General features: G+C 45.8%; 1 protein-coding gene across 1 annotated transcript in view; it reads left to right on the top strand.

Moving 5' to 3' along the window:
- The window catches only part of CHD6 (chromodomain helicase DNA binding protein 6), a 266925-nt gene extending 244348 nt beyond the window's left edge, over nucleotides 1-22577 (top strand). Inside the window, exons 33-39 of the mRNA XM_027770197.1 lie at nucleotides 1-1336; nucleotides 5517-5668; nucleotides 6042-6248; nucleotides 7585-8037; nucleotides 9949-10140; nucleotides 12141-12260; nucleotides 21197-22577. Of these exons, the coding sequence (XP_027625998.1) occupies nucleotides 1-1336; nucleotides 5517-5668; nucleotides 6042-6248; nucleotides 7585-8037; nucleotides 9949-10140; nucleotides 12141-12260; nucleotides 21197-22099 (3363 nt within the window). The 3' untranslated portion in view covers nucleotides 22100-22577. The remainder of the gene's footprint in view (nucleotides 1337-5516; nucleotides 5669-6041; nucleotides 6249-7584; nucleotides 8038-9948; nucleotides 10141-12140; nucleotides 12261-21196) is intronic.
- Nucleotides 22578-23278: the final 701 nt, after the last annotated feature.

Here is a 23278-nt window from a genome sequence, read left to right as displayed (position 1 = left end):
ACTGACTATTACATCATGAACGACCCCCAGCTGTCATTTCTGGATGCCTATAGAAATTATGCCCAGCATAAAAGAACTGATGCCCCAGTACCAGGAAGTCTCTGCTGCCTTTACCAGACCAACTCTAAACTATATGAATCTCTTACATACACTCAAATGAGTAGGACTGTTGAGTCCCTTGAAAGTGAACCTGAGAATCTAGTGAAAATAGAAAGTAGAGATGATCATTTAAGCCTGCCAGGGGGTAACCTACCCGACATGACTTGTGAAAGCTTCATTTCTAAAGTTCAGGATGTCATTTCCATCGACCATGATGAAAGTCAGCTGTCTGAGACCTTGGAAAGCATGATGTGTGGAAAGAAGGTGCTTAGCCAAGAGCCAGGCTCTTTTCAGGAGAGCTCAGGTCCCAGTACAGAGTCCAGGAAAGACACTGTTGCCATCTCAGCAAACAAAGATGGAAATGGCCATAAGGCAGAAATAGCTGCAGACTCCTCTTTTATGGATAGTTTAGAAGCAGGGGTAGCTCAAATGAACATTAAAAATGGGAATCATTTGTCAGTATCTGCTTCAAAGGAAGGGGAGCCCTGTTGCAGTGAGATGGGGCAGAGACCTGAATGCATTGGGCAGCTGGAAGCCAAATGCTTAGCTTCCCCTTCCTTGGATCCAGGAAACGAAAGTGGGTTTGTAGATATGTGCAATCTTCATGTCTGTGACTCCAAAAGAAACTTATCCTCAGATCAGCAATTAATTGATTTGTTAGAAAGCAAGAGTTTAGAAAGTAAATTAATTTTGAGTCAGAACCGTAGTGATGAGGAAGAAGAAGAGGAGGAAAATGAGGAGGAAAACTTAGCCATGGCGGTAGGCATGAGGGACAGGCCAGAGGTTTTGCATCTCACCGAGCACACTACTAATACACCAAGGGAAAAGAGCCTTAGCTTCCATGTAGATGAAGCCAGGAAAGGAAACCCAGAGGCAGTAGGCCAGCCTCTTGGACTGCAGAAGGCATTTCCTTCAGCCACCTGTCAGTGTCACTGCAGACACATGGAGAGGTGGGTGCGTGGTCTTGAGAACAATGAATTTGAAGTGGAGAAACCCAAGGCTTATAGCCCAGATCTGTACAAAAACAAAACCAATGTCACAATGGAGGAGGAACCTACTGCTGTTCCATCAGAATCATTTCAAGTGAAGCATGAGCCTTTAAAAGAACCTTGGAAAGAAAGTATAGAGAGAAAAAAGGGATTCCCCATGTATCTTCCCAAAGGAACTGAGCTCAAGTCAGAAGACGTGGATTTTGAGAATAAAGATGAATATGACAGAGATGGAAACTGCCATCAAGGTATGTACCGAGGTTCTTGTGTTTGGGGTAAGTCAGTTCTCACATGACAGGGAGGTGGGTGGGGTAGGGGGCTGGGAGAAATGGTCAATAGTTCCACAGCTTCTTACACAGACCTTCCAACCCTCAGCACATGTTCAAAACCAAAGGTCCCAGGTCTTGGTCTGAAAATTAAAGTAGCTTAACTGTGACCATTCCAGAAAATTAAGGAGGATGATTAGATAGCCATAGAGCCTTTACTGTGAGATGCTACGTATGGCGTCAGGGGCAGTGGTTTGTTCTTCTAGTAGATAATAAACTCCAAAGTACAAATGAATTTCAGCTTTGTTAAGGTGGGCGAAGAAAGCACCATTACGACTGGTTTAAGGTCAGTACCTTTGGTTTAGATTCCTTTCAGTAACTCAACACACACACACAAAATAGTTACAAGTAACTCAACAGCAACAACAAAAAGTAGATTTGATCTACTTAAATGAGGAAATCTTAGTGAAGGGTTCAGATTAGAAGAAATTTCAAAATGTAAAGAAAAACATCTGAGGCTAGCCTTGTAGCACAGTAGCTAAGCCCTATGCAGAGGGAGCCAGATCCCACATGGCTGATCGCAGTTTGAATCCTGACTTGAGTGGCTTGAAAAACACACTGAGCACATGTGCATGCATTTGCAAAATCCAACGGGATAGAGAAATGGAGGAAAGAGGATTGCAATGTGACTACACCGCATTGGTTGGCATTTTCACTTTCACTCTCCCTCTGGCAAGTGCCTTCTGGCAGTTAAAAAAAAAAAAAAATCAGGACAGCAGATGGTGTAATGGTTATGTCACTGGACTCCCACATTGTCAACCATGGTTCACATGTCAGACCCGCCAGCTTAAAAGTCACAACAGGTGCGTGTGCATGCGAGGGGAGAACGAAGGAGAAGAGATTATGGCATGGGCATCCCCCTGGTTGTGGGGGGGAGGGGGAGGTGATTTCTCACTTTCTGTCTCTCTAGTGAGCACATGCACCCTATAGCAAAAATCTCTCTCTTAAAAAATAATAATAATCTAGATAACCCTGAAATTCTTTGTGCTTTGCAAGAATATAAATACAGTGATGAGGGAACCTCAGGAGCAACAATAGCAAACAATGTCTACCTGTCGTTTATGTTTCAGATGCAAGAGGGCATATTAGGGAGAACAAAAATACTGCCAGTTTTCCTTGTCATTGTTAAAGACAAAAACAGCCCTGTTCATGCCTGGCCCAACATGGTGTAGGGCTCAGGGCTATACACATCAGCCTGTCCTCACACAGCTCCTTTTCATTCATAGCACCATCACAGTGAGTTTATGTGTGTAAGAGAGAAACAGCTAAATTTCCCTGAGCTCTCTAGCTTCTTTTTATTTTTTAACTCCCTCACCTTTGTTTTTGGTTATAAAACAAAGTGACTGTCTTGGGAAGAATAGTTCTGAACCCAAATTAAAATTTACACACTAGCTAGGACAAACACCTGCTGAATGTTGACAGTAGCTTGATCCCACTGTAGCCCCAGCTGGCCCAGAAAGAGCCGGTCTGCAGCTATGCCTGGTCCTCCTTGCCCAGGCCATGAAGGATCACTGCCGTGTGTTAAATTACATGTAAACCCATATTGCTTTTTAAACCCTGTTGTGGGGAAAATCACAAAATAATCAGTCTTTAAAAACTCAAGCAGTCAAACAGGTACAGGGTAGAAATCAGTATGACTTAGGGATGAAATGTTCCTGAACTGAATTTCTTAGGTGGCAGCATCCACCTTGCTGAGTCAGGGTGTATGAGCATTGGTGAGCATCACAGATAATGCATGGGTGGGGGTGCATTTTTTTAAACCCTTTTTAAACAACAGGGTTGAAAAGGCAATATGGGTTTACATGTAATTTAACACACGGCAGTGATCCTTCATGGCCTGGGCAAGGAGGACCAGGCATAGCTGCAGACCGGCTCCTTCTGGGCCAGATGGGGCTACAGTGGGACCAAGCTACTGTCAACATTCAGCAGGTCTTTGTCCTAGCTAGTGTGTAAATTTTAATTTGGGTTCAGAACTATTCTTCCCAAGACAGTCAGTAAAAATACAAGCTTTCAAAAGCACTATTGCTTTTTAAATGCTTTTACAGACCTAGAAGGGACCCTTCATACACACAAAGTGTGGAATGATGGGATAGGGAAGATAAGCCCTGCTTTTCATACTAGGAGACTATAGTCCTGAAGGGGCAGAAATTAGTACAGTTGTCGGGGCCAGCCCCCAGGTCTCTGGTACCTCTGCTTGAAACCTCTCAAGGGTACTTCCCATTGAATCTAAAATAAAATTCTAAGTTTCTATCATGTACTAGTGTCTCACCACAGTTTAGATTGTTTCCACCCCTGTAGCCTCATCTTTATACTTTCCTCCTAGCGGCCTTTTAACTTCCTCATTATATTCAAGCTACTCTTTCTCCATTGCCACCTCCTCCTCTTGGGCGTTCCCTCCTTCAGGAGATCCTTTCTACCACCCTACATGAGGAGGTCTTCCCCTCTTATTTCCTATCACAGTATTTTATTTCTCTTCTTTCATAGCATTTATCATAGCTTATCATTTTAGTTACTCCTTTTTTGTTACTGCTTTCTGCCTGTCTTCCTCCCTGAGACTTCAGAACCTTGAAGGCCAGGAGCATGTCTGTCTCATTTATCCTTGAGTTGACCAGGCCCAGCAAGGTCCTCTGCATGGCAGAGGGTCTCTGCAGCTCCCTGGGAAACTTGCCACACAATCAGAAGTGAAATCTGATGTGAAGACATCTCAGAAGGTAGGCATTCCTTGTCATCTCATCCAGAAAAGAGGTCTACAGCTTTTCCTGCCTTGGGTATTATGCTACCATCTGTTCCTTTCCTGTCATGAGTAGTAAGAGGATCTTTCATATTGATAATAAACTTTCATCATTACTAAAACATGAAATGAGTTGCATTTCTATTTATTTCCATCAGTCACATAATCAAAATATTCTGGGAACCAGCAGGTGGCATGGTGGTTAAGGCACTGGACATTCCCATGTGACTAACCACGGTTGAGTCCCAGACCTAGTGGCTTACTTTCTCACTTTCCTTCTCTCCCTCCCTCTCTCTCTCTCTCTCTCTCTCTTTGTCTGTCTCTGGTCAAATTAAAATAAATGAATGAATACATAAAATTAAATAAATAATTCTTTTAAAAAATATTCTAGGGAAGATTTTTTGTATCACTTTTTACATAATTCAGGTCTGTTTTTATATTTCATAGGTAGTTCCTTCAAATATATCAAAGTATTATCATGTCTAATTCCCTTATGCCTGCTATAACAAATGAGAAGTGTGACCATCCAGTTTACTTACACAGAAGAAGTTTCTTTCTTTCTTTCTTTCTTTCTTTTTCTTTTTTTCTTTTGCTGTTTGGGTATGGGTGCAAACTCTTAATAGATGGCTTATATTGATAACCCTAGAGCAAGATTTTTCTTTATTATTTAACTGGTAATAGTTCTCCTGAAAATAAAAGATTTGCTAATTAGTATTTTTCTAAAATAAATGAGTTCAAAATAGGCTGGTTTAAAAACCAGAAGCAAGGGGCCAATAGGTGGCTTGGAATTTGTCTGGATCCCACATGGCCAACTCCACAAGTCCCAGACCTAGAGGCTTGAAAATCATGCCATACACATGTCCAAAATCCTGAGAAGAGAGTAGAGAACGGATTGTATTTGGCCATCCCCACAGGGGGGGTGATTTTTTACTTTTCCTCTCTCTCTCTCAAGTGTGTGTGCCCTTGGGACCAGCAGTTAGCATAATGGCTATGTTGCTGAACTCTCACGGAGCTGACCACAGTTTAAGTCCCGGACCTGGTGGCTTAAACTCATGCCGGGCACATGTGCATGTATGCCCAGGATCCCAAGAGAATGGAGGAGAAGGGATTGTGGTGTGGCCATGCCCCCTGGGGGGGGGTGATTTCTCACTTTCTAGCTATCTGTCTCTCTCTGTCTTTTTGGCAAGTGCACAAAACACCCCACAAGAAAAAAAAACAAAAAAAAAAAAAAAAAAAAAAAAAAAAGTATGTGTGCCCTGTAACAAAACTGGAAGAAAAAAAAAAGACTGGATATCCTGATCTCTCAGACCACCAGTACCTCTCTGGTGCCTAAATGTTTTTTGTTTTGTTTTGTTTTTAACTTTTACCCAGATTATCCAGGGAAATACTCGGAGGAGGAAAGCAAGAGCTCGACATCAGGCATCACAGGGGACGTTGGGGATGACCTGCAGGAGGCTCGGGCTCCCACCATTGCTCAACTGCTACAGGAGAAAACTCTGTATTCCTTCTCAGAGTGGCCAAAGGTACCTCCCAGAGTTTGCATTTTCTACCTAAAGCATTCTCAACTGTGAATCCTTTATTTTAAACCTTTCATAGTATTTCTGAGTAACATACTCAGAAAAAGTTGTAATGTCTTCAGAAGGTACTAGTTATGTAACATTTGAACATTAAAGATGAGTATACTTGACAAAACCATAAGAAACTGTTAAATCGTCCTCATATTTATAGCACTACAGCTTTAATTTTCATCACCCAGACTATTTAATTTGTTTTAAGGCTTATAAAGCAGGTGTGTTTGGATGATCTTTTCTCATCAGCTCCTTCTGGTAAGAAAGCTTGACCTTCCATCTGAAGAATTTATGAATTTGGGTAACTTGGTACTTCCTTTTTTTCTAGGATCGTGTGATAATTAACCGCCTCGATAATATCTGCCATGTGGTGTTGAAAGGGAAGTGGCCCTCCAGCCAGCAGTACGAGCCCTCAGGTACACTGTCCACCCCTGTGTTAGCCAGCAGTGCTGGTTCTCGAAACAGCCTTTCGGAGCCAGAAGCATCAGAACACAGCTTCAGCAATGGTGCAGCCTTGGCAGCACAGATCCAGAAGGTAAGGCCTGAAGAGCAGTGCTGACCACCGCTTCTCCATTAAGTCATTCGTTCAAGTATTTACCAGATGGATAATGTTTTGTTGTTACTTTTTTGCCAAGCCTTTGGTGTTAATTGAGGGATTTGGACTTTATCCTGCAGGCAGTGGAAAGCTATTAGGTTTTGGAGCAGGTGCCTACTTGAGAAAAGCAGGGTTCTGCAGGTCAGCCTGGAGTAGTGTTTAGTGGGAGGTGAGGACCAAGAGAGTGGAGTGCCTCAGGTTGCAGGCCAAGTGCAATGGAGAGAGAAAGTTCTAGACTAGAGGTTAATGACTGAGTGTATACAAAGAAAGGGGCGAAATTGGCCAAAATGACTACTATATACATAAGATGACTACTATATACATAAGGAAAGGGAGGCATGAATAAATAGATCAGTGTGTTCAACCCTTGGGCAACTGGGAGAATAATGAGCTGATAGAAATTAGGCAATCAAGGCAGGAGTGAGCATTTCTGGGGGAGATGGTGATTTATATTTGAGATACTATAGTCCCTATGGTTTCAGTTTCCTACAGTCAACCACGGTCTGAAATTATTAAGTGGAAAATTCCAGAAATACACAATTCATAAGTTTAAAATTTTAAATTGCATGTCACTCTGAGGAGTGTGATGAAATCTTACCCCATCCCACCTGCAACATGAGTCATCCCTTTGTCTGGCATATCCACATTGTGTATGCTACCAGGTGCCTGTTAGTCACTCGGTAACTGTCTGAGGTATAGACTGAGAAAACATAGTGCATGTAGCGTTTAGTATTGTCAGGGTTTCAGGCATCCACTTGGGATCTTGGAACATATCCCCTGTGGGTAAGGAGACTACTTAGGCTATTAGCACACTGTTTATGCTATTATGTTAATAGCACACTGGTTCTCATTGTCAGCTGTACATTGGAATTAGCAGGGGACCTTGGAAAAGCTACTGATTCTGATTTAATGGGTTTCGTGTGATCTAGGAATTGAGGTTTTTGTTTTGTTGTTTTTTTTTTTTTCCTAACTTCCCAAGTGATTCTGACTTATAGCTGAGGTTGAGAATCCCTGAGTTACACTCTTGCAATTCCATGTGTAGTTCATGGACTGACAGCTGTAGCAGCATCTGGAAACCTGTTAAAAATGCACTCTAGGGCCTACTGAAGTGGAATCTGCGTTTTAACAAGCTATCCAGATGATTCAGCACGACGGTTGGAGAAGGCTTGAGTTAGAAGAACTTCTAAGAAGATGTCTAGAAATAGTACAGGCTTAGGGAAATCAGGCCTGGAGACAGAGCTGGTGCTCAAACCTCTTTTGCCATGTATGTTTACAGGAGAGCTTCTTGACTCCAATATTCACGAAGGATGAACAAAAGCACAGACGTCCCTATGAGTTTGAGGTGGAGAGGGACGCAAAGGCTCGGAGCCTGGAGCAATTCTCGGCCACCCATGGACACCCGCCCATCGTCCTCAATGGCTGGCATGGGGAATCAGCAATAGACCTCTCCTGCTCCTCAGAGGGGTCCCCGGGAGCCACACCCCCTTTCCCAGTGAGCACCAGCACCCCTAAGATTGGGGCTATCGGTTCCCTTCAAGGAGCCCTTGGCATGGACTTGTCTGGGATTCTGCAAGCTGGCTTGATCCATCCAGTGACCGGACAGATCGTCAACGGAAACCTCAGAAGAGATGATGCTGCCACGAGGAGGCGGAGAGGGAGGCGGAAACATGTTGAAGGAGGGATGGACCTTATCTTTCTAAAAGAGCAAACACTTCAGGCAGGAATCTTGGTGGGTATATAAGTCCATGAAGTAAAAACACTGACCTTTCTGCACTGATAAACAAGATATTTTGATTTATGGATCATTTATCCCTATTTCAGTTGTCCTGCTTATTTTCTCTCATACATGACACCTTCCATATTTTTTTTAGAAGTAGGTAAATATTAACCCATTGCTGGCCCTCAACCTGCATGCAGAAATGAGCCAGGAGACTTGCTATTTTCAAAAAGAAGTGACCCAAGTCTTCCAGTGATTCAGAAGAGCCACTGGTGACTGAGCAAGCAAAGCAAGATGGCAGGGTTGAGTTTGCGGCAGCCTTCCTCAGAGTGGTGAGGCTTTCAAGCTGGGCGTGGGAGAAGGGGCCTGAGCCAGGGCTACCTGAACGTTGGTCCCAACCCTACAGCTTGACATACAGGCTGACACTGGGCATACCACTGAGCCTCACTTTGCTCCTCTGTAATGTGAGACAGCAGCAGCTGGCACAGGGTTACTGCGAGGATTTACAGAGATTGGTACTACGACAGTGCATTCTAAACTGGAGACCACATAACAACATGGCCAGTCAGAAGCCAGTCAGAAGCTTAGAGAGTCCCCTCTAGACTTTGTTGCTTAATGTCATATTTTGTTTTTTCCCTGTTTATTGAATTTTGGGCTCTAAAACAAGAATCACATTTTATGTTTCCTTGTCTTAAAAGAAGTGATGATGGCTGGTGTTAATATATACTTACTGTGTGCTGGGCACTGTTCAGCGTTTTACATGATGCTACTGCTTGATCCTCGTCATAACCCTGTGAGACAGGTGTTGTTATTACTCCCATTTATAGATGAGGAAATTGGACCAGCTCTGTGTCCTAATGATTAAGGGAGCCAGATCCCACATAGCCAACTATGGTTCAAATCCTTGTCCTGGCAGCTTGAGAAACACACCACATGTGCTCATATGTGTCCAAAATCCCAACACGATGGAGAAACAGAGGCAGAGGGATTGCAGTGTGACCCCACCCCAATGAGGGGTGCTTTCTCCCTCTCCCTCACTCTCTGTCTCTGGCAAGCACAAATGCCCTCTGGCAATTAAAAAAAAAGTAAAGAAAGGAAGAGGAAAGGAAGGAAGGCAAAAAAGAAAAATAGTTAATATAGATGAGGAAACTACAGTTTAAAAGCATTAAATAACTGACCCACAATTATCTAGCTACTGTTTTCTAGATGGTGAGAGATTTGCTGAGCTATATTGAATAAGATAGAGCTTCCTCTTAGCTTTTCTATGTAACGTGGGAAGCTGAAGTAGCAAGTTCTTTCCTTGCTTAATTCTGCAAGCTTTTAAGAAAGTTGTTAGGGTTTTTTTTAGAAATGCAATGCCATGAATTTTCTGTAATGATCATAGAATTCCAATGGAACGAATGATAAGAATTTTTTTTCCTGTGGCCTGAGGATATTTTTGAAATGTATTAATGAAACTGCTTATTTAGCACTAATATCAGTAGACTCCAGTACAGGTGTTGATAATGCCAAGATGAGTAAGACTTCAGAGAGGGAGTAGGTGAGTCAGTCACAATGTGGCATTTTCTGTTGGTGAGAAAGCTGTCAGCAAAGTGTCGTGTTATAGAGACAGGAGCCAGAAAGGCCATGTTGACTGGGACTGTCATTCAGGGTGACAAAGGAACAACACTGAATCAGAACAGTCAGGACAGAATTCAAGCTTTCCAAGTAGACAAGAGAAGGAGTGGAGTGTTCTGGTGGAGGGACACTGGGCACATGGGCAGAAGCCTTTGTGAAGTCAGTAGTGTGTGCAGAATTCCAGTTCAAGCACCCCACTAGACAAGTCTGAGGGGAAAAAGGAGTCAAAGAACACCTTAGGTGTTTTCCTTTAGAAGCTAGTTTTCATTCTGTCCAGATTAACTACACTGATTTTCCTTCGTCCAGGAAGTCCACGAAGACCCAGGGCAGGCCACCCTGAGCACCACACACTCCGAAGGGCCAGGACCTGCTACCTCCACCCCTGAACCGGCCGGAGCCACCAGCAGCCAGGCCGAGAAGGCCGTTCCCAGCAAGAGTCTGCTTGACTGGCTGCGACAGCAGGCGGACTACTCCCTGGACGTTCCCAGCTTCGGGGCAGTAAGTGTTCGATGCTGCTGCCCAAGGCCACTGCTTACTTCCTGCTCACTTGGCGCCATTTTCCATGAGCACATGCTGAAGGGAACCAGGAAGTTGGGAGCTCTCTGAGAGCTAATCTGTCAATTGGAACGTTAATTTTAAGTTTTTTTCTTTTTAAGTTTAAATTTTGGTTAAATTCTTCAGTAACAGAAATTACAGCCATGTTAGATTTCTGTGCGGAGAAGTAGACCCACAAAATCTTTTTTTAAGAATTATTTTATTGGGGGAACCAGCAGTTAGCGTAATGGCTATGTCGCTGGACTCCCACGTAGTCGACCGCGGTTCGAGTCCCGGACCCGGTGGCTTAAAACTCACGCTGGGCACATGTGCGTATGTGCCCAAGATCCCGAGAGGAGAATGAAGGAAAAGGGATTGCGGTGTGACCATCCCCCCAGGGGGTGATTTCTCGCTTTCTGTCTCTATGTTTCTCTCTGTCTGTCTGGCGAGCGCACGTGCCCTATAGCAAAAACATCTCCAAAAAAAAAAAAGAATTATTTTATTGGGACCAGCAGTTATCGTAATGGCTATGTCACTGGATTCCCATGTAGGCGACTTCAGTTCATGTCCCAGACCCGGTGGCTTAAAACTCATGCCGGGTGCATGTGCATGTGTGCCCAGGATCTTGAGAGAATGGAGAAAGAGGGATTGCAGCATGGCCATCCCCCCTGGGGGGTGATTTCTTGCTTTCTGTCTCTCTGTCTCTGTCTATCTGGCGAGTGCACGTGCCCTCTGGCAAAAACCTCTCCAAAAAAAGTTAAAAAAAAAAAAAAAAGAATTATTTTATTTAACTTTATTTATTTACTTATTTATTTTTTAATTTGACCAGAGAAGGACAGTGAGAGAGAGAGAGAGCAAGAGAAAAAGTGAGAAAGCAAGCCACCAGGTCCAGGACTTGAACCGTGGTTGGTCCTATGGGAGTCCAGCACTCTTAACCACCACATCACCTGCTGGCCCCAGACCCACAAAATCTTAAGAGGACAGAACTTGCCTAAGCTCATCTCCCTATCCCACCCCCAAAATTAGCACATAAATATAAGCTCACAGAGGAATCTAAAGGTTGTATAAACTGCCACTTGGTGAGCAGAGCAGCGAGAGAATGGGGTGTGTCTGTTCTGAGTTTGACCCTTGCTGATGTGGGACTTCCACCCCCCCACCCCCAAGCCATCCTGATGCTTTTGCCCTGGCTCCTTCAGACTGGAAATCTTTGGAGTGAGCTCTTGGGCCCTGATGTCTGTTCTCGGTTTTCTCATCTCATTTACTCATCTACTTCACCACCACCTTTGTACCTCTAACTAGGAGATAGGTAGGTAGAGCATGTACAGGGGATGGAGGTGTATTCCCTCCCAGATGCACACCCTTCAGGGGCAGGCAGACCAGACCACCAGTGGAGGGAGAATCTGCAGGAATGATGAGAAGGAAGCTAGGGCTAAGCAGTACCCTGGGAATGGGAGAGTTGGCTTGGCTGTTCTCACCTACAGTACCTGGGGCTTGTGTAGCGTTTTTCTAACTTGTACAGGGATATTGTCACTTCAAGGAGAGGAAATCTGAGCGAGGGCCAGGTGGCTAGGTCCGGTACAGAGGACTGTTAATGAGAAAATATTGATAGCAAAACTAGCTGATAAGCACCACCCCAGTCAGAAGAATCTATAACAGAATTTTTTTGGGGGGGAGAGATTTTTGCTATCGGGTGTGTGCGCTCCCCAGAAAGAGAGAGACAAAAGAGACAGAGAGATAGAAAGCGAGAAATCACCCCCCAGGGGAGATGGCCATGCCACAATCCCTTCTCCTCCATTCTCTTCTAGGGATCTTGGGCAAGCATGCACACGCGCTCAGTGTGAGTTTAAGCCATTCGGTCCAGAACTCAAACCACAGCGGACTACATGGGAGCCCAGCGACATAGCCATTATGCCAACTGCTAGTCCCCAGAATGTTTTTAATATTGGTCTCCATTTGCCTCCTAGAATTTTTCAGACAAACCAAAGCAGAGGAGGCCACGCTGTAAAGAACCTGGAAAATTAGATGTCAGCTCTCTGAGTGGGGAAGAGAGAGTTCCTGCCGTCCCCAAGGAGCCAGGACTGAGGGTAAGGAAGAGGGATATGAGTGTGGGGCCAAGGGCGATATCCCTGTTGAGCCATACCCTGCACACCTGAACGCAAGCGCTTCTGGGAAATGGGAATTAGGTGATGTTTCAGGAGAACAGGAGGCCAGCGCAGGAAGTTGGTAAGCAGCCATAAGTGTATTGTGGCATTCTGAGCAGCACTGTGACTTCCACAGTCATTTGTTTTCAACATTTACCCTAGACCATTCCCAAAACTTGCTCCTTTTTCCTATATGTAGAGTTACAAGGGTAAAAGACCTTAACTCCTGTCAGAAATCTGTCTGCAATGTTTAATAAACTTTATTACTGAAAGTTTTCATTGTTTAATTATATTTATCTGGCTGCCATTTAGGACTTCTTTGTCCTTCCTCACTGGCAATGAGAAACAGCTCACGCCAAGCACCACCCTTTTCCTATTTTAGAATCATGAGACTGGAAGGAACTTCAAAAAGACATCTGTAGAAGACTTCTAGTATAAAGAGTCTGAGTTAATTATGGTTTACAGATGGGTACAGATTTAGAATATAAAAGTTATAACCTCTAGGGGGCGGTAATAACATTTCGACTAGAAAATTTGAGTTTGGGGAAATTACATGCAAATGAACTTTTAACTTCCTAAAATGTGTTCAGCCCAGATAGGGGGCTTCCGAAGATCCTGTGGGGACGTTTGTTCTTCCCAAGTCATTCCATAGACTCGAGCTTCTACTAAGTGCTCTGCCAGCCACAGCCTTGAGTACAGATTCCATTCTTGGTGAGATTGCCAGAATGTGATTTCTTTTTTTAGCTTCAAAAGACCACCCACCAGCCGTTTCCTCCTCCTTGTGCAGAAAGAAGTTATTTAATGTTTTCAAGGAACTTGTTACTGGTTTTATCACCTGCATCATTATTTTTCCAGCAGCTCTGCAAACAGCTGCTCTTATTCATGTCCCTCTGCTACCACGGCCACTCAGAGGGGTGTCTGGGCCCAAATGCTCACCCTTCCCCCTCCCTTGCTTTATTCTCAGTGTCCCTACCACCCTGACCTTAGATCCCCTTGTACTGTCGACGCTGGTTCAGCTCAGCTTCTGCTTTCATCCTGTTTGTCTTCAGCCCCGTCATGCCACCTTCCACCTTCTCAGTTCGTCTTAGCACTCATTGAGTATTTCAGTTAAGTTGTCAAGGAAAGACCTCCCGTTCTACTCTCTGAGAGTTCTTGGTTTAGAGACCTGTCAGAAAAACCATATGGTTCCCTCTTGGCTTCCTCATTTTGTTCCACATGTCTAACAATTTCCCTCATGTTCCCTGGAAATTAGCATCCATCCCACCCCTGGAGATGCTGACCAGTTGCCAGAAAGCCCATTTCTAAGCTGTTCTCACAAGGCAGCCTCTTCCCAGAGGTGCATTTTCCTCGTTTGTTAAATAAACATACTCTGTGCTTTGGAGGCCCTTTTCCAGCAGTAGGCAAGGACAGGAAGCACTTGTCCCCCTGGCCCTCAGTGTTGCTCAGCTATCCGGCAGGGCAGAGCCATTCACTCTGCCTGGCTCTAGGTGGCCCAAATGTCTCCCACAGCTCCTCCCTTAGTTACAGCCCCCTTGTGATAGGCTCTACTCTTCCTTTCCTGTAGAAACTTTTATTTATTCTGGCTGCTATAACAAAGATCCCATAGAGTAGGTGACTTATAAACAGCAGAAGTTTATTTCTCAGGGGCAGCATGGTGGTTAAGGTGCTGAACTCCCACAGGGTAGGCCACAGTTTGAGTCCTGGCCCTGACGGCTTAAAAATCACCCTGGGGGAACCAGCAGTTAGCATAATGGCTATGTTGCTGAACTCCCATGTAGTCAACCACGGTTCAAGTCCCAGACCTGGTGACTTAAACTCACACCGGGCACATGTGCTTGCATGCCCAAGATCCCAAGAGGAGAATGGAGGAGAAGGGGTTGTGGCGTGGCCATCCCCCTGGGGGGGTGATTTCTCGCTTTCTCTCTCTCTGTCTCTCTCTGTCTGTCTGGCGAGCACACGCGCCCTATAGCAAAAACCTCTCCAAAAAAAAAAAATCACACTGGGAGAGCCAGCAAGTGTCATAGTGGTTAAGATAGTGAATTCCCACATGGCCAGCTGCGGTTTGAGTCCCAGACCCCTGGCATCTTGAAAATCATGCCCAATGTGTGTGTGTGTGTGTGTGTGTGTGTGTGTGTGTGTGTGTGTGTGTGCATACCCAAAATCTGGAGAGACAAATGGAAAAAAATGGATTGTAGCATGGCCATTCCCCTTGGGGGGTTATTTCTTACTTTCCCTCTTTCTAACTCTCTCTGCTAAGGGTGTGCAATAGTAAACACCTAATAAAAAAAGAAAGAAAGAGGAGAAAAAAAAATAATATATATATATATCACAGTTCTGGAGCCTGGAAAGTACAAGATCAAGGCATCTGCAGATTTAGTGTTTGGTGAGAGCCTGTTCCCACTGTGTCCTCACATGCAGGAGAAAACAGACACGCTCTCTGGTCAGTAGCCTCTTAAAAGGGCACTAACCCCAGGCATGAAGACCCTATGACCTAAGGTTCCCACCTTCTAATACCATCACATTGGGGGTGGAGTTCAACATGTTAATTTGAGGAGACACAAACAGTCTACAACTGAAGCCCTACCCCTTCTTCTAAAATACTAACAGTTTAAGATCTCACAGGGAACTGCTTCCTTATGCTTGCCCAGTCCTTATGCTGTATGTGCTGTGATTTGACTGGGTGAGGTCCACAAAGGCTGTGGAATTAACCCTTAGGATGCCTGTTATATAGTGATTGCTCATTAAACGTGTATGTGCACACATATACTTAACATGGCTAGTATAATTTACATATATGAGCATAATTTGGTGTTTGTTTTTTGTTGAGCCACTTCAGATCATAAATTGCAGACATGACACATACCCCTAAATACTTCAGCATGCATCTCATAAGCATATTCTCCTACATAGTTATTGTCAATATGACACATGCGCATGTTAATACCTAATATCTAATCCATATTCACCAGTTGTCCCAAAAATGTCTTTTAGGGCTGATTTTTGTTGTTTTATTTTCAAGTTTTGTTTTGTTTTGTTTTGTTTTAACATTTTTGCTCTAGGGCACGTGTGCTTGCCAGGGAGAGAAAGTGAGAAGACACTGGCAACACCACAACCCCTTCTCCTCCATTCTTTTAGGATTTTGAGGATGCACTCACATACACCTGGCATATTTTTCAAGCTGCCAGGCCCAGGACTCAAGCCATGCAGTCAGCCATATGGGATCCAGCTATCTTAACCACCATGCCACTGGCTAGCACAATGTTTTAGGATTTTTGTATGAGGAGTCACATGTTTCATTTGGTTGTGAGGTCTCTTTTCACTCAAGGAATGTTTTTTGGATGGATTTACTAACCTTTCCTGGGAGGAGTAAGGAAGCTCTGGCTACTACCCTCTAACCTGCACCCAAGAGTTAAACTTTCAAGTTGAGATAAGTGCCAGCCTGTATGACAAGAATGTTTTGGGGTTGGCATGCCCACGAAACCATCTAGAAATGCAGCTTGGCCTTCAGTGTGGCTTGAGCACAGGAGCCTCCTTTTCCTTGTTCTCTTTGTGCCCTCTCCTAGGCGTTCCCTGGAAGAGCAAGCAGGTCTGTTCCTAGAGTATAATTACAGGAGGGCAAGCTGCCAAAGCCCAATCTGGCCACTGTGTGTGGTCGCCAAACTGCTGGGAGGGGCACCTGACTTGGGGGCACAACAGCTGGATGGCTAGAGTGACTCCCTCTCCACAGGAAGTGGTTAAAGCCCACTTCCTCTGCCAGCCTGCTTCTTGCTTTACCATAGATAGAGAAGCGTTTTCCTCCCCCGGAGCCTTTCCGCTATTGCAATTTTGAGATCTGAAAGGGAAAAGAAGACTAGCTTGTGCCTCTGAGCAGGCTCTCCTTGCTCAAAGGGCCCAGCATTCTCTCCAGATCCATGGTTCTCAGCAAGAGACAGGAAAGAATGTATTGAGATGTCCAGATGCCTGAGGAGTGCTGCTTGTGCTTAGTGGGCAGGGCCAGGGAGACCAGAGGTCCTGCAGGGAGTGAGCTGGTCTTAATGAGCTGCCTGTGCCTAACTGCCCTGACAAGGAAGTTAAACTAGTGAGTGTGTTAAAGAAGATCTGATTTGTAGCAAATTGTTTGAAAATACCAAGCCCCGGGATTATTTACTTCCCAACAGGAAGACTTCTGAGATTGATCATGCTTCTCCCACTTAGTAGTAAAGGGGGGAACACTTGTGGTGATAAAGGAAAAAGACACTCTCAGACCCTCTCTCTGGTTCTGGCTTGTGGGCATGCTATGGAGAAGAGGTTTGGAAAAGCCTCAGGGTTGAGTTGTGCCAGCCAGGGCCAAGACTCCTCCGTGCAGACAGAGCAGCTGGCCCAGAGTGAAGTGATTTGCATTGCTGAGTTCAGGACAGACTGTCGAGAAGTCTGGTCTTGAGCCATGAAATCCTACTGTCTCTCTTTAGAAACAGGAACCAGCCAAGAATTGCTCCCTCAGTGGTCGTCCCCATAGCCCAAATAGGCATTTGCCCAACACACTTAAGCACAAGCCAGCCTAGCGGGCTGTGGTGGGAGAAAGAGGGTCACAGTGTGGTGGAAGAACCTTGGGCTGGGAGCTGCAGGGCCTGAGTTCTCACCTGCTCTGGCCCTGACCAATCAGCCCAGGGGCAAATTGCTACCCCTCTCTGCTGATGAAAAGGGGACCAAACGATGGTTTCAGTGGTTCCTTCCAGTTCTATTTCGCTAGGCCAAGGCTTTTTGAGAACCCTTTTCTCTTCATACAGCATTGTCATCTTAAAACTTATTGTCCATAATGAACTGGTTTTTCTTAAATAGTCCTCGTTGAAATCAAACAGGTATAAGATTTCAGAGACAACTGTTTCAGAAGACATGTGTTCTCACATACCTATGAATCTGTAAGTTCTCTGTGAAGCAAGTGTGATTGTAGTACAAACTCCATCGGGTTGGTAGGACATCTAGTTGTCACAGCATAGACAGAGCTTCTAGTATGGTGCCTGACAGTGGTAACTGCTTTTCTTTTTTTTTTTTAAGAGAGATTTCTGCTATAGTGTCCATGCACTTGCCAGAGAGACCGAGAGAAAGTGAGAAATTAGCCTCCTCCCAGGGGGGATGGCCATGCTGCATTTCCTTCTCCTCCGTTCTCAGGATTTGGGGCATGCATGCACACACACCTAGTGTGAGTTTCAAACCTCCGGGTCTGGGATCTGAACTACAGTCAGCCATGTGGGAGGCCAGGGCCTTAACTACTATGCCGCCTGCTGGCTCTGGTAACTTCGTGATGGTGGTTGGGGTTTCTCTTATGCTCCTTCCTGTCACCACCTCTAATAACAAGTCCCCCTGGCTGTTGCCCACCCCCACCACCAAGCTCACTGAGAACCAAAACCAGAGTCACCAGCTAAGGGTTTTCTAAGGGCTTTACTTCTTTAATAGATTTGAGAGAAGTGAGGCAGTGAAATAGACTGGAAGTTCAAAAGAAAGGATTGGGCTGGCCCCATGGCCTGGTGGTAAAGGGATCTAGATGCCCAGCCCGGCAGCTTGGGAAAAAAAAAACAAACACTAGATTGCCTGTATGTGTGTGCCCAAAATCCCAACAGGATGGAGAAATGGAGATGGGATTGCAGTATGACTGTGCTTCATCAAGAGATATTTTCTCCCTGCCCCCACTCTGACAGGTGCATGTGCCCTCTACCAATTTTTTTTTTAATTGTCCTTTCATGGCTTATAAATGGATTTATGAGCTGCTCTTGGGCCTGGGCTCCAGTCTCAGCCCATAGATACCCTTAGCTTCCCTGATTTCCCTGTCCACATTCTCTCAGGCTCCAGACCCTAATCATAGGGTTTTCGTGTCCCTTCTGGTATCTCTTGGTAAGACCTGTACCTCCTGTCTTTCCCTGGGAGGAGTCCACCAAGAAGCGCAGTAAGTCCCTGCCTCTGATCCTCTGTGAGCTGGTGGAGCCTTGGCAGCTTCTTGCCTGATTCTTCCTCTGACCTCGTTCCAGACTCTTACAGGAATGGACAGCAATTACCCAAGGAGAATCTGAGAAGGTAGCAGATGCAGGTCCTAGAGCCACGCAGGCTCCTCAGTGTTGGCGGCCACATAGCGTCACTGTCGAGCTCCCCACCTGGTACCACTCAGCAGGCCCCACATCCCAGCCTTGATGGTAACCTGTGTCCTCAGTGGAGTCCAGTGTGACCAGACCCATCAAGGGCACTCTGAGCATCTCAGCTTAATCATCATTGTAATCACAAGGAAGGTGACGCCACTATCTCTGTAACAGAAGCTATAAGGAGACACCTGGGCTGTTAGGAACACTTCACTCAGAGTGGCCGCTGACTTCCCAGGCACCAACTGGGAACGCCTTTTTTTTTTTTTTTTTTTTTTTGAGAGGTTTTCGCTATAGGACGCGGGCACTCCCCCGACAAAGAGACATAGAGACAGAAAGCAAGAAATCACCCCCCAGGGGGGGTGGTCACGCCGCAATCCCTTCTCCTCCATTCTCCTCTCGGGATCTTGGGCACGCACGCACACGCGCCCAGCGTGAGTTTTAAGCCACCAGGTCCGGGACGCAAACCGTGGTCGACTACGTGGGAGTCCAGCGACATAGCCATTACGCTAACTGCTGGTTCCCACGCCTTTTTCTTAATACTCTGTGTGAGAAAAGCCTGAGACTACTCAACAGCACAAGTGTAATTCACTTTTTAAAGTACTGTGCCATGTGTATTATTCAATAAGTCACTGATTGCAGGGAGAGTGAATGGCAATAGAGAGAAAGATGTACATAGTCACCCAGGGTTCCGGGCTCCAAGTCCTGAAAAAACTGCTCCCCTCCTGTGGGGAAAATATTTCTCTTTCTATGGGAATTATTCACATCATCTTTGAAACAAATTCAGAGGTAGACACTAGGTTCTCGGGAAAGTAATGATGTATTTTTCTATGTTTTTCTATGCAAAAATGCATCGTGACTTCCCCAACAATCCAATACATTCTAAATGAAATGGTTTGTTCAGTTACCTCTACACAACCAGGCCATAAGCCCTGTCCTCACTGGCCTGCAGAGTCCCAAGCCCTGTTCTCTTTAGAAGACGGAAGGTGCATGGCTGGAGCCTGTGCCTCCCTGTCCATTGTGCTGTGTCCTGCTCTTTGCTGATATGAGGACAGTGTATTCTCTGTGTGTCTGTGTAGCTTGACAGTCCTGGTGCATGACGGGAAAGTAGCCAAGCACATAATGCCAGATGACTGGGTACGACCATAGCTGTGAGTCCCAGGCACATCTCACTGTAATCCCGTGTGGAGCGGAAGTGCTTAGCTGTGGAGTTCTGCTGATTAAGGAAATTGGAGAGTAAACCTTTAAATAGAGGAAAAGTGGATTGTCTGCCTGTGGACAGCCAGAACATCACTTGTTCTGGAGATATCTCCCCAAAAGTGTTCAAGAAATTTCTTCAATGGAGCCTCCCATAGGGCTTAGAATAGTGGCAGAAGGAATGGAGTGTGCACACCTTTAATAAATAGCATTCCCTTAGTGGGTGCTGCTTCCTGTGGTTCAGGTAGCGTCCTAAAGTCCTCACTTTCAGTGATGCTAAAAGATACTGTCCCTTCCTTTCTTTCTTTCTTTCTTTCTTTCTTTTAATTTGCTAGAAGGCACATATGCCTGCTGGAGAGAGAGGGATGGTCACACCGCAGACCCTTTGTCTCCATTTTGCATTCCTTTTGGGATTTAGGCAAGTACGCACATGTACCTGGTGTACTTTTCAAGCTGCCAGATCCGAACCTGGCATCAGCCATGTCCCATCCAGCCACCTTAACCATTATGTCACTGGCTGGCCGGATATTGTTCTTTTCTACCAAAACTGAGAGTTTAACAGACTTATCCTGAGTCCCATAGGTGGAGGGTTGCAGAGTCAGAATTTAAACTCAGGTCTTGGGACCAGCAGTTAGTGTAATGGCTGTGTCACTGGACTCCCACGTAGTCAACCGTGGTTCGAGACCCGGACCCAGTGGCTTAAAACTCACGCCGGGCGCATGTGCATGCGTGCCCAAGATCCCAAGAGGAGAACGGAGGAGAAGGGATTGCAACGTGACCATCTCCCCTGGGGGGTGATTCCTCACTTTCTGTCTCTCTGTCTCTCTCTGTCTGTCTGGCGAGCACATGTGCCCTATAGCAAAAACCTCTCCAAAAAAAAAAAAAAAAAGAAAACTCAGGTCTTTCTGGCTCCAGATTTCTGTCTGACATATTCAACTTTGTTGCTTCAGTGAAAATTTGTCTGGGCCAGACCTATAGTGCAGGAAGTAAGCCCTGTGCATGAGGAGGAGCTGCATCCCACCACAGTTTGGATCCTGGCTTGGGGAAAAAAAAAAAAAAAACAGGTACATGTGTGTGCATGCCCAGAATCCTGACAGGGTAAAGGGAAAAAGGATGGCGGCATGACCACACTCTGTTGGGGGATACTTTCTCTGTGTGTGTGTCTGTGTGTCCCCCTCTATGGGAGTGCACCTGCCCTCTATCAATTATAAACAAACAAGCCTTCGTTTCATGAGGAAAACAAATGCTGGGACCTGAAGGGGCCACAGCCATAAGAGTGAGACATCTTCAGTACTGGTTTCCAGTGAGCATTTTGGAAGGATTATTGGGTGGTGACAAGGCCTTTGCTGTGCCTTTGCCACCAAATGTTCTCAGCCTCTGAGGGAGAAACCCTCCAAGAATAGTAAGGCCAGAGACGTACACCTTGCTTGACCAGCAGGCAAGAGGCACTTTCCCACCAGGGCCCTTGGTGGAACCATGGACAAGCTAGGCCAGCCCAGAGCCCAGTCATCACCACCAGTTGACTATCCACCCTCCAGTAACCTTCAGCCTCTTATGTTTCTTTGTCTTCCTCAGGGATTTCTCCCAGAAAACAAGTTCAATCACAGCCTGGTGGAGCCTGTTCTTCGAGACGCTGGCCCCCGTAGGAGGGGGAGGCGGCCTCGAAACGAGCTCCTGAAAGCCCCCACCATCGTGGCAGACTCCGGCTCCGGAATGGGGCCACTGTTCATGAATGGCCTAATCGCTGGGATGGACCTGGTAGGGCTGCAGAACATGAGGAACATGCCAGGCATCCCCCTCACTGGGCTGGTGGGGTTCCCGGCCGGCTTCGCCGCAATGCCTGCGGGCGAGGAAGTAAAGAGCACCCTGAGCATGCTGCCCATGATGCTGCCAGGCGTGGCCGCGGTGCCCCAGATGTTCGGTGTCGGGGGGCTCCTCAACACACCCATGGCGACCACCTGCACTCCCACTGCCCCAACGTCTCTACCAAGCACAACAAAAAGTGGCACGGCAGTGACCGAAAAGACTGAGGAAGATAAGCCGAGCAGCCACGATGTAAAAACAGACCCTTTGGCTGAAGACAAGCCTGGTCCTAGTCCATTTTCTGATCAGTCCGAACCTGCAATAACTACTAGTAGTCCCGTGGCTTTCAACCCGTTTCTCATCCCGGGAGTATCTCCTGGACTCATTTACCCATCCATGTTTCTCTCCCCTGGCATGGGCATGGCTCTGCCAGCCATGCAGCAGGCCAGACACTCGGAAATGGTAGGCCTGGAGAGCCAGAAGCGTAAGAAGAAGAAAACAAAAGGGGACAACCCCAACCCCAACCCCAACCCAGAGCCTGTTCCTGGGTGTGAAAGGGAGCCAGGCAGCGATCAGAACTGCACCGAATCCAGCGCCCCTTTGCCCCCAGAGAGAGAACATGTGGCACAGGCTGGGGAAGGGACCCTCAAAGACTGCAGCAGTGACACCAATTAGAACTCGTTTCGTTCAAGAAATTATTGTGACTTGTAAGTTTCTTATCCCATAAAGGTTTGTTACTTCCCTCACTTCACCTTCATAAGAACCTGTGTTTCCATAAGTAATATTACCTACCTGATTTCCTGTCTGAGAATTACGGTAACGGATGTTAATAGTTGCAGGGTCTTGCCACTTCATTAGATTAAGTGTCGTCTACCTAGTTGAGGAGGCACAGAATTCTCATTCTGTTACCCAGTTGTTCATTCCAGCAGTTATAGTTAATACAGTACTTGGTGACACTCCCTACCCCCAGCTCTTCCAAGTCTCCCACTTATTTGAGGAGGAAGAGGCAAAGAAAGCTGTCCAGGGATTTAGCGATGAAGGGTCGAAGAACAGACAATGGGCTCTCTTTCCCGAGAGCTAGGTCCAGTATGAAGAATGTAAGGAGGGAAGCAAAAAGCACAGACAGAGGAAGTGCTCGTACATATTTTTGAGTTCAAATATTTCCCTATTTTATCATGATTACTAAGTAGTATAGGCAGAAGTATATAACTAATGGTTAAAAATGCGTATATTCATTTCTTTATTAAAAAGAAAAACCTTACCAGTAGGAAAATAATTCCCCCCCTCATGGTTTTTTGGACACCTACAGCAAGAATACTGGCCAGGCATTGTTTTACAGGGACGTATTATCCCTTCCCCAGTTAAAAGACAACTCTCTGTTGAGAGCACTTTATACACGTGAGCTGTGCGGGTCCCAGGGTGGGGCAGGGGCTCCCCCACACACACACTGAGCTGCACACTTCACAAGCACACACGTTCACAATGCTCCCCTCATTCTCTGGAGAATTCCTCTAGCCACTAATTTGCTTCTCCGTTTAAAGAACACCAAGATCTAATGGATTTTCATTTTGTACTCTCCTTCACCAAGAATAAGGCTCCTTCTGGAGCCTGCAAGAATAGTCCCTCACACTTGCACGTTTGCGAGGTCCTTTCATCTAGGTTATTTGAGGTTATCAACACGTGTGTACCACCTTTTAGAATACAACTGTGAAAAGTTTTTCCTTCTCTATTATTCCTCTATTCCGTTTATATCTTACTGTTGGACCCAAATTCCAAATTACCAGTGGAGACTGTGTTGCAGGTGAACATGGTTTGCTCTTCTTCTTCTCCGTATCCAGGAATTGAGCTAGGAGG

This window comes from Tupaia chinensis, unplaced genomic scaffold (genome assembly GCF_000334495.1).
Source record: "Tupaia chinensis unplaced genomic scaffold, TupChi_1.0 Scaffold000115_1, whole genome shotgun sequence".
Lineage (NCBI taxonomy): Eukaryota > Metazoa > Chordata > Mammalia > Scandentia > Tupaiidae > Tupaia > Tupaia belangeri.
This window is presented reverse-complemented; position numbering and strand designations above follow the sequence as displayed.